Source organism: Numenius arquata, chromosome Z, assembly GCF_964106895.1.
Source record: "Numenius arquata chromosome Z, bNumArq3.hap1.1, whole genome shotgun sequence".
NCBI lineage: Eukaryota > Metazoa > Chordata > Aves > Charadriiformes > Scolopacidae > Numenius > Numenius arquata.
In genome coordinates, this window is record NC_133616.1 from 85,343,996 (window position 1) to 85,355,563 (window position 11,568).

Sequence of the window (11,568 nt, forward strand, 5' to 3'; positions counted from 1 at the left end):
TACGGTATATTTTGGGAGATCCCTCCTGCCTCTCAGTTCTTTGAAATACTTTCTCCTGCACTTGCTGCTATTAGAAATATTGTGGGATTACTTTCACGTGTTTCATGAGCTATAGGGATTGGAACAGGCAGTCTAACAGCAGTGAAAGGTTTGTGACTTTATTCACCTGGTCTACCATGGGAATTTATTACGTCAAAGCCACTAGGTGGGCATTGTCAGGTGTTTTCACTCTAGAAAACCCACTGACATTAAAAATGCTATAAACTAGCAGGAAGAGGATTAAACGTGGTTAAGATTCTGGTCTGCTGACAGGAAAAAAAACACTATGAAAAAATGTATCAGAGATATCAGAGACATATATTTTTTCTAACTAACTTCATACATACATGGGAAAGCTCTGATGGGTTAGGCTCTAGGTTTTAGGTTTTCTGCATGGATATTGAGATAAACTGCTGTGTTTTACAGAACTGCAGGAAGCCGGCCTTCTGCCAGAACAGGCAGAGACACCATGGCAGGAAGAAAAACATGGGGGGCACAGTCATAAGAAAAAGAGCAAGCCCTGGAAAGACCACAGGAAACATGACAAAGATGGCAAGTGTCACAAAAAGATGAAGATGTCCCAGGCAGAGAAACACAGAGAAGAGAAACACAGAAGTGATTTTGAAATCGGCCACAATTTGGAGGAGGACTTCCCTAGAGGGTGTAAAAGGCAGGCACGGAAGGGCAGCAAAATCCGACACAAGTCCATTTTCCGGGTATTCTCAGGCAGCAAAACCACGCAGGGGCCTCTGGAAGGTGCTAAAAGGAAGAAGAAGTGGAAAAAGCAGAAGGACGATAGTCCTGATGTCAACGAGAATTTATTCCTCATAAAACAGAGGAGGAAGAAGTCCAAACAGAAATCCTGGTGATGAGGAAGGGGATGGGTGGCACTGGTTATTGGCTCTGGCTCTGCTTTCTGTTTATTTTCGTCCCTCTTTAGCACACTGAATTCGAGTCCGTCCCCAATGCCGGCATGTCCGGGCACCAGCCACAATCCGACGTCCGTCTCCGCTCCTGAACAGAGCACTGTGTCTATGGGAACAGCCCACTGGTGGGACACGGGGCTTGTGCCGGGAATGCTGCACTTCTCAGCAGTCCCAGAATAGGCTGTAACGTTATTTTCTTTGCTTGGGGGTTGGGGGGGAAAGGGGCCATGCTGGGTTTGGTAGGTTTTGTTTCTTCACCGATGAGATGTTGCTCTGCCTTCAGGAGCAGGCTCTGCTGCTGGGGAGCACGATGCCTTCAGAGCTGACGCTGGAGGGGGAAACTGGGGATAGAGCTCAGGGACGTGGGTGTAAAGCACGTTCCCTGTGGCCACTTAATCCTCTCTGGAGTGCAGCTGGGCAGATTTTCTCTTTTTCTCCTCCATTCCCTTCTGGAAGGTACTGCGAGGTCGTTGCCTTGCACTTAGGGCCGTGGTGGTCTCCCGCCTCATGCTCCGACATGGTGGTGGGTCCATCGAGCCGCCCAGCGCCGGCGAGCTCCGCGCGAGCCCCTTCCCCGCCCCGGCTGACTCTCGGTACCGCAGGAGGGATGGAGCAGAATTAAATACATCTGTGTTCCCCTGGATGTGGAATCTGTTTCTGGAGGAAAAATAGCAGAGTATGAAAAATGTACTTGATTCCAGACATACTGTGCTAAAATTTAATAATTTTTTTAAGGACAGTTATTTTTGTACACTGGAATTAAACAAGTGTGTTGTTAAAAGCTTTGTAAGAATAAATGCTTCATCAAAGAACAACCTAAATAAAACTTTACATGGGGGATATAAAAAACACAGGTTTGTTCTACATTTTCTTGCATTACCAAGCATAATTAAAAACACTGTCTGCTTCTTTTTGCTGAGCAGAAACTACATCACCTCTGGCAAGAGATTTTCTGGTTTTGAAAAGGAAATTATCTGTACTACACTCATTCGTGGCCCGCTCTATACCTTACCACTGCTTTGTCTAAGGCTTAGCAAAAGTAACGTCACAATTTCATAAAGGTGCATCTCTACCCTTAATTCTTACTCATAAACAAGCCTTTGGCCATGGTTGTGCTTTAAAATTAGAAAGTATTTGTAAGCTGTGCTAATGCAGGGGTCTCTGAGGAGGGCAAATGGGTACTCTAGGAAAAAATCCATTCTGCCAGTAGTATTGCCTGCTGGTACTCCCTAATTTCATTGGCTTTTTGTTTGGCAAAGTCACCAGAGAGAACACTGGTGTTTCAGTGGCCATGTCACCTCAGCCCAGGGGTGTGTGGGGTCGAGCTGCACCCACGCACTGCTCGGGAGCCCAGTGCCCGGTTTTGATTAAGCGTCTCCGTATTGGCAACTGAAATTTACTTTTGCTGAACTTTGCTGATTATTTGAAAAGTTCTTGGTGATTTTGAAAAAGTAAATCACTTTTAGCCCTAATTAAAAAAGTAATAAATTAATTCTACTCCTGAAAAGACTTGCCCCTGACACTGGAACTCATCTTCTCCCACGTGCCATGTTTTACATCCCGTTTTATCAGTACCTGGTTCTAATTGAATAGAAGTCTCCAGCAGCCTTTAGCTGAACCAGCAGGTGGGCGGGTGGATGGGGAAGGAGGGCTGGGTTAGATGGAGTGCTGGGATCAACTCCAGCTTCTCCGAAGCACCGGTTTGGTCGTGTGGCCAGCAAGGCTGTCATGGGGTGAGTAAATCTCCAGGAGCTGCACCCTTTGAAGAGCCACCAGCAGCTCAGGAGACCATCTTCCTGCAAAAGATGGATGGCTCCGGCATCAGGAGTTACCTCTGTCTGGGGGAACATAATGAACCTGTTCATGGACAGCGTGGGGATGGACGGTCTCACAAGGGGTGACAGTGCGGCTGCGCTCAGATGGTCGTGTTCCAGTTCTACCTCCAGGGATAACCACAAAGCACACAAGTACAAAAACAGAGATTGGGCAAAACCCCTGCCCCACAGTGAGGCAGATTTTAGGGAATCACTTCCCAGAACTGTTTTCTCCATTGTTTTGAAGCTAGTATTCAGTAAGTTTAAGGCTTTTTTTTCAAAGTAAAAATGATTCAGTGAAGTTGTGGTCTCACCATTCTCCCCACTGTACAGCAGTGTGGTGAGGACTGGTCCATGCTCTGGAGGATGTTGAGATCCTCCTCACCTCTCCTTTACTGAAGAACATGAAGAGCAGGTAGTTTTCTTCTTCACTGCCCGGACACTTGAGCAGCTGTGTTTGCAGCAGTGTCCAAGAGGCCAAGGAGAACACTGTGAACTGTGACGACATCTCACGAGAGATGGCTCTGAGCCCTCGGTCAGTTTGTGAGGTGTTTTGTGGGTGCTGTGGGGTAAAAGCCGTAAAAGAAATGAGAGAGTCGCTCTTAGACATGGAGGCCAGCAGACCATTATTCTGATGGCACACTCTGGAGAGGTTCCTCACATAAGTCTTCTCTGAGTCTCTAACTGCCCCCTTTCCGCCATTCTCGTCTGCATTTTCAAAGGAACCTGCAAGGCAATAAACAGTGTGATGTACCCCTCCCTCAGGCATCCTGCAATGGCTTTATCTGATGACGTGTTCCTCAGCAGCCCAGCCAGTGCGCAGGGTGACATCGGGACTGGGAAAATTTCACGTGGTGAAATCGCTCAGCACAAGAGTTCTGCCGATACCCGCGCTGGTGGGGCTGCTGCAGGATGGCAAGGCCAGAACTCCAGCAGCGCAGCCCAGCACGTAGGAGCTGCCGATGCCCTCACGGTGTCCGTGGGCAGTGTCCAGAGGGGGCCAGATGTGGAGAGAGTCCGAGTTTTCCCCAGCTCCCCCTCCGAAGTCAAGGTGCCTGGTCCCTGGCAGGATTTCAGCCAGCCGGGACTCCCCACTTGTTTCTCTGATGCTCAGAGGCTTCAGCCAACGATGCTCCACCTTGGACTCTTCTTTCAAAACCAGTTTTGAACTGGTGAGCAAACCCCTGCCTTGTCTTGGGAAGGCAACAGTGGAAAGTTCAGGCAAAGTAACTTACACAGGAGCTTGGGTGAGACCCAGAGAAGCCTCCTGTAGGTCACGGCTCTGCCTGTCACTGGGGTGGCTGTTGTCAGCACCAGATGGTGCGTTGTGGTGGAAACATCTCACTTTTTCCCTCTGAGTCCCAGTCCTACAGACATCTCTCTGGCTGTTGCTCTGATAGATGTCTGTTGCTTGTGGTTGCAAGAACATGAGCAAAAGCACAGAGAAAGTGGGGTATTTAGAACTATGGGAAGAGAAAAAGATAAACCAGCAGCATTTGGAAGGAGGTGGGAGGTGGATGAAGGAGGTCCCTCTGGCAGCCTTGCAGGTGAAGGCCAGGACCTGAGCAGGGAGCGGTGTCGCGGTGCAGATCTGAAACCGTGGTCAAAGAGACAAGATACTGCAGCAACAGACAAACTGGAGCATGAACCACAAGTCCACTCCGGTCACTGCGGGGTGAGGCATCGGCTCAAATACTGAATGGTGTCAGGCTTTGCAGATGAAGACAGAGTGGATCTGCTCTAGGGGGACCACCAGAGAACATAGAGGAGAATCAGTGGGTGCAGGTAGTGCAGCCGGCAAGGAAAGAATGGCATGAACAAGGCTGGTTTTTCTAGAGAAAATCAGCTGGGTAAATAAGGTGCAAAGGAAAATGGCTGTTCTTAATACAGGGGTGACCAGGACAATGAAACACCCGCTTAAAGAACAGAAAGAAAAGTGTAGCTGAGAAAAAAGATCTTAAAATGGTAAAGACAACAAGTGGACTGCAGCAAGTTGTCTGAGGAGAGCACGCAGTCCTGCTGTGGGCTTCAGGGAACATCTGCCGGAGATGGAAGAGGTGGTGGACCTCGGTGGGTGCACAGACGGCTGAGGTCCCTCCTTCACAGGTCTCCCCGCAGCCCAGGCAGCAGTGCCCTCAGCTGCTCTTGGGCATAGCGAGGTCCATCACGCCCGTGGCCAGGCACTGCTGGAATCCTGAGCCGGAGAACCAAGACTCTGACACCCCAGCAGCTGCGTGGGACTGCCCCATCCTCGGCAATTACTCCCCAGCCTGAAACTCGGTGCCCCACATCTCACAGCCGGTGTGCTCTGCTCCAGCTTCAGAACCTTCTCCAATGGGATGCTGGAGCCTCCTTGCACCTGGGAGCAGCAAGGAGCTGTGAGACAGCATGGATTTGTCCCTTGCCAACCATCAGAGCTGTGGCAGGACCCTCATTTGCAGACAGGATTCCAGCCCCAGAGATGGAGTCCCACGGTGCACACCTGATCAGTGAACCTTCTCCCAGGTTGTTAGACTCCATATGGACCAGTCAGGACCATCTCTGCCTCCTGCTGGAGAAGCACAACCTGGGTCTGCTCTGTGTGCCCGTGGCAGGAATCTGCTCCCAGGTCTCTTTCTTGTGCCACTGCAAACCAAAGAGGTCGTGTCCGGCACCAGTGGGTGCTCACTGGTAACCCGTCCCTCCCAGTGCTGCCAGTAAGGCTTCTGTCTGGCAGGTGACAAATTTTACAGAACTTGGTGTGAAAATAATACAGTTGAAGATGGTTTTGCGTGAGATGAGGGGACAGGATAAGAAAAATGGCAGGAAGTGGTGGTGGGAGTTCCACCAGCAAAAACTGTCACCACATTAGGCGCTAGTTAAAGGAAAGCTCTGCATTAAATCCTGCTCTGGACCAGGGGACTCTCAGACTGTTGCTTTCATGAAGCTCCATTTTATCCTATTAAACCAAAATGTACTTCAGCCTGTCATTCCTCCCACCTGCTTTTGCCCCCTCCTTTAAAGAACTGTCACTCTTTACTCCAGAGATGCCTGGGACTGAAAAACATGCTTATCCCAGGAGAGGACGGTGTCTCCAGGTCACAGTTGACGTGCCCTGGTGAAGCAGCAGGAGGAAACCTACATTGCGTGAATAAATAAAGCACCGTAGCTCAGCCCAGGCTCTGTGGAGGAGACAAGATGGATGGATCCAAAGGTCAGAGTCTTGTTTGATAATGGGGGCAGTTGTCCCAGGAGTGCAGAGGGGAGAAGAGAGTATTTGGTCTATCATTTGTTGCAGCCACTGCACAGCAAGGTTGAGGAGGGAAGGAGTGCTGCGATTTGAGGTGTACATCTCCACAGCACATCAGTGTGCACTGGGAAAGGATTAAACTTCTCTTTGGGGCACAGTGGAGCAGGGGGCTGGCTTCTCTTGAAGCTGTCTTTTCCCTGAAGTCTGCCTAGAAATATCAATACATCTCTCTCGGCTCAAGCTATTGTAGAATCTGCTGGGAAAGTCATTCACCCAAGCATGTCTGAGCCACGGCCACACTGCACCGCACCGCTGGGACCAGCAACCACTGGCCCACACACTGAGAGCCACCCAGCGTGTCCCCGCACAGCCGGTGACACCTGGGGCCATGGTTGTGTCCAGCCCAGAGCCCTTGCGCCCACCCCCAGAGGAGAGGTCTCAACCCTGCAGCAGAGAGGGGTTGCTCCCATGCAAGGGGACCTGCTCCCATGTCACCAGCACCCTGCGGGTCTCCAGCCACATCCTCAGGGAAGCACCAGGCATGAGCATGGTCCTGCTGCCGGCAGGGCCAAAATTCGGGGCTTCCCCCACCAGACAACACTGTGGCCGGGTGTGGGGTCCTGTGCGGGTCTGACTGGGGTCTGCTGCCTCCTCGAGCCATCACCGCTGCTCCGGCAGCAGCACTGGGTACGCTGTCCTGGCCACCACAGCTCTCCAAGTTGTCAAGAAGCCGGTGAAGGTGTTTGCCCCGGGGGGGGTCCCTGCAGCAGAACATTGGTGCCTGAGCTCCCAGTGGCATCAGGACACCGCAGCGCAGAGCCATGTCCCAGTCCTGCCCGGGCAGAGGCTGCTGTGGGACCACATGGAGCAGGGTCTCCTGGTGCCGAGGAGGTACGTGCTGGGGGATTGAGGAGGGAGCATTTATCACCCCATTCTGTTGTTGTGGAGCCAAAGCCCTGACACGTACACCCGAGACCTGCTGCACAGCCAGGAGCTGAGCCCAGGCACGGCCCCCATCACCCCTAACACCATCCTCCTTCCCCCAGGCAAGGAGCTGCAGCTACACCGGCTCAGCAGCCCTGGAGCTTTCAGCCCTTGGCCTTTGCCAAGAAGTGGTCTCTTGTTGTGAGTCATTTGCAGAGCACAACTCAGAGGGCACCACTGCCTCCCGCTCTGGCAATCCTAACCCGCTTTGTCTGATAAACACTGCGCTGTGTTTTAAGGCAGCAGCCCTGGTCTCAGCTGGGAAGAGGAGAACCTACCACCTCTGGTCTCTGCCAGACACACAAGACCTGTGTCCCCCCTGTGGCCTGAGCAGCCTCCATCACGCCGTGCGAGCCTGTATGGGAAATTCTGCACGTGCTGAAGCAGACCAAGCAGAGCTTTATCCTCCTCCCCTTGCTTGTGCGCTAAGAGGTTTCTATTGGACTCTTGCTGGATTTTCTATGTACAGTGGTTTTTCATTTTGTCTTATAATTTTTCCTTTAATGATTCACTTTCAACAACAACAAAAAAAAAAAGTCAACACCAAGCTATAAAATTATGTATTTTTAAAAATACACACATTCACATATTCTGAGCTTTTTTTAACTTTCAAAATACATTAGTAGCACTGCCTCAGTTAAAGGTAAGAAGCACTAGCTAAAGGGGATGTTGTGGATCGACCAAACATCTTTAGATGTTAGATCATCTTTAAAGTGCTGATTTGGCACCTAAAATCCTCTGCTTTTCTGTCTTCTACATGGGTGCAAGGAAGCCAGTGGAGTTCAGACTCGTGCCCAACCTGTGTGTGCGCAGACGGGTGGAAATGTCTCCGAGGAGTGTGGGGACTGAAGAGCTGTCGCTTCCAGTCCTGTGCCCGTCCTCAGCCTGGGCAGAACGTTGAGGCAAGAAGACACAAGCTGGCGGCTGCATCTCCCTCTGCTCCTCGCTGCCGGCTTGGATGAGGACATCCTGGAGAGGGATGGAAAGTCTCCTCACCTTGGCACAGCTTTTCCAAGCCTCTGGGGGAGCAGGAATTGACTCCAGCTGCTGCTGACAGCGCGGGGGGCTGCCAGGCTGTTGGCAGCGCCAGGCGCTGGCAGGGAGTGGGGCAGTGGCAGGACCCCAGGGTGATGGCTGGGACAGGCCACTGGAGATGGGATGGGGGTGACCCTGAGCACCCGCGGCACAGAAGAGCCTGCAGGAGCCTGGGCAGTGGCAGAGTGGGGTCCAGCCCTGGCAAAGCCCGTGGACCCACCGGGGACCAGCCAAGCACCCACGGCCCCTCGGCACCGCTCCGCGCTCAGACCTGCCGGTCCGGCCTCTGCCACCCCAGTCACCCCACTGTCCCGTGTCACCGTGTTCCCCAGCGCAGATGCTCAGGCAGGTGCCCTGACTCTGGCACGGCTGCCAGTAATTGCACTTTTTTGCATTGCAAAATGATTATTAGCACCTCAGTTCATTATCAAAGCAAATTTAATTTTTCAATGTAAAGGAGCCAGTTGTATTTATAAAGGAAACACTGTTGATATAGCCAGAAAAAATTAATTCATGACAAATGTAAGGAAAATTAATAGTCTTTAACCAGGACAATATTTGACTGTGTCTAATTGTGCTTTGCCAGGTAAAGTACACTATCTCCGAAAAGTCCTGACAGAGATTCTTGCAGAAGCACTTTACACTTCTTTTGATGAGACTGCATTTAAACATTGGGTTTTTTAATTAACCTTGTACCAGTTTGGTCAAATCATGTAAAAACTGTTGTGGAAACTCAGTATTCTCTGGCGTATTTGTGTGCTGGCAGAGGCGCTGCGTACACTCAGGATGGTCTCCTCTAATCCAAACCCCTAGAGGCAGAAAAAAAGAAGAGGGAGAGGAGAAAACACGAGGGGCAGGAGGGCAGCAGAGAGCCCCTGGACGGCGGGGGAGGTCCTGCCTGTTGGGAGAGTGGCTGGGGCCTGCGGACACTGGCGTGGTCATCTGGTGGTGCATCCTAGCCGTCATCTGCTGCTGCCTCCTCTGCCGGGCACCCCTGCGCAGGGGGTGCCCCCTTGCACCCCTCCACCAGAGAAGCAGGACCGGGAAAGGGAGCGGGAAGCTGGTGAGATGGGTGATGCATTCCCCTTTGACAGGGAAGCCAAAAAACTGAGCTCTGCCCCAGGGTCTTCTCACCACAGAGGGCTTGTCCCCACTGGTGGTCTTGAACAACCAGAGTCCCTGTGCCTTTCCCTGGGCTCCGGCTGGCCCCAGTGGCTGGCCCCAGTGGCTGTCCCCGTGGCAGACAGACAGGGAGAGCTCAAAGGCTCCTCACCAGACATGTGCCCATGTTCACCCAGGGCAGGACAAGTCCCCAGGTGATGATCTCCACCAGGCAGGGTCTTCCCTGGCAGATCCCCCTCCTCAGGCTGAGCTTGCAGGCAAGGGTGGCCACAGGGACCCCAGAAGTGGAAGGTTCAGCAGGTATTGAAGTGGTGTAGGCATCTCTGCTTCTCCTTAGAAGAAGTTTTCTAGCAAGAACATGCTGACACAGGCAAGGTTTTGAACGATGGGCTCCTTGTGTGTAGCAAGAACAGGTTCAGCAGAAGAGGCACAAGCCCAGCCGAGGCTTAGGTGCCCCTTGGGTCGGAGCTCCAGAAGGTCTGTTTCTGCCTGGGTCTCTGAAGGTTTCCATGTCCCAGCTGTGGCCCAGCCCCTCTACGGCACCTGCTGTCTCCATCCCTTGGACACAACTGCAGCTATCCTGACCAGCAGCAGGAGACATGCATCCTTCATGTGGAGAAACCCTAGGTGAGACCCCCAGGATGGGGTACGGGCTCGTTAACACCTTCCCCGTTACACCTGAGCAGAGGTCCCTCGAGGAGCTGGTTCCAGTGCCAACTCTCCCACCGCCTTCATGGGGGCTGTGGAGGCACCATGGCCCCCCAGCCCTCCCTCACCACACGATGTGTCCGGCCCCTGAGGTGCCCAGCGGGTGGATGCTGGTGCGTGACCCGGAGCCAGCCCCAGGCCAAAGGGGCATCTCGTCTCCTTTGCAGCCGTTCTCTCCACTGGCTGCAGCTGACGCCAGCAACCAGAGCCAGGTGGTGGCGGCTGGGGCCACCTGCCGATGGGCTGATGCTTCCTGCTCTCAGGGGAGAGTTAAAGCTTCTCTGAGCTTTGGAAAGGCAAACTGGAGGGCCCCAGGGCATGAGAGCACCAGGCGGGCAGGACAGACGACCCCTCCCAGCTTTTCCTGGGGGCTTGCAGAGGGAACATCTGCCCCCCTGGTGTCATCCCCCCAGCCCTGGGGACAGTCCCAGCCTCTCACCCTGCCACCACGCTCAGCTCTCCTCAGGACAGCTTGGAAACGCACTGTCTTCTCAACTCAGCCTGCCAACTTGAAGCCAATTTGCATTGGATAATTATTTTCAATTAAGTGATAACAATCCTGTTCTGAACAGAAATAATCTTGTCCAAAGGCCAAACAGTTTATCCCAGCTTGGAGATGAGGCTGCAGCTTTGTGCAGGCGCCCATCAGTCTCAGCGCCGTTATCGGCTCGGCGGGGCACGGCTGGTGGCCAGGGAGGGCTACGCACGGCCAACTGCCCAGCACAGCCCTCTTGAGGCAGCCCCCCCTGTGCCCCTAGGTCCTCACCAGCACCTCTTCTCCTGCATGAGGCCACCAGCACTCCTGCCCTCCCTTCACGCTCCCCGGCGAGCAAAGAGGGGGTCACAGCCCCAGAGGTTTTCTCCCGGTCCCTGGGTGGGAGTGGGGCTGGTTTCCATCTGGAGGTCTTGCCTGGCCACTCTCTATGCCCCTCCTGCCACACCACGTGGAGCAGGCACAGCAGGTACAGCCAGAGCAGGGTCTGCACCGAAACAGCCCCAATTCCCTGACAGGGAGGACTCGAGCTTGTTTCTTATGAAGGTGGCATCTTCTGCTCAGCATCCTCCCCGCCACAGGAGCCACCTCGGTGCCCCTGTGAACATGGTGCCGGGTGTGTGCCAGGGTCCAGGGGCCACCAAGGGGCTCACACGCACAGTGGGCAGCGAGTGTGGGTGGGTGACATCCTCCAAGAAGCTTTGCCTCTTGCTGTCCATCTTCACCTCGGCATCAGGAGAAGAGACAAGCAGCACTGCCACCACCGGTGCATGGGGTCAGCTGCGCCTCATCCTGCCCCAACCAAACTCTGCCGATTTGACAGAAGTCACAGGAATTTGGTGCTGCATTTTGGAGGCTCTGGGCAGCTCCAGCACGTCCCATCCCCATCAGATCCCCAGCGCGGCCGCAGCAGGGCTGGGGCCAGCCGTCCCGGCTGCTCCAGAAACGTGACCCCTTGGTCACGGCCATGGCCTGTCCCGGGGGCTGCCCTGCGGCTTCCTCCCCCTTGCCCCTCCGTGCCCGGGGCCACAGCCGTGGGGCAGGCGGTGGCAGTGCAGGGGGAGCGGGGGCAGTTGTGCACACACAGATTTCTGCACCACTCTTTGCTGGATGGAAGTTGGGTGGCGGGGGGGGGGGTTGTTGTTTTTTTTTAATCCACCAAAGCCCAGTCAGTTGGGAAGATTGGACTCCGGAGCTCCTGGAAGTGAAAAATAGCAA

The 11,568-nt window shown here is 53.6% G+C and overlaps 1 protein-coding gene across 1 annotated transcript in view; it reads left to right on the forward strand.

Annotated features, from left to right (window-relative positions):
- ZCCHC7 (zinc finger CCHC-type containing 7) overlaps positions 1–1,808 on the forward strand; it is a 109,591-nt gene extending 107,783 nt beyond the window's left edge. The window contains exon 8 of the mRNA XM_074166693.1: positions 466–1,808. Within this exon, the coding sequence (XP_074022794.1) occupies positions 466–908 (443 nt within the window). The 3' untranslated portion in view covers positions 909–1,808. The remainder of the gene's footprint in view (positions 1–465) is intronic.
- The last annotated feature ends 9,760 nt before the right edge of the window (positions 1,809–11,568 follow it).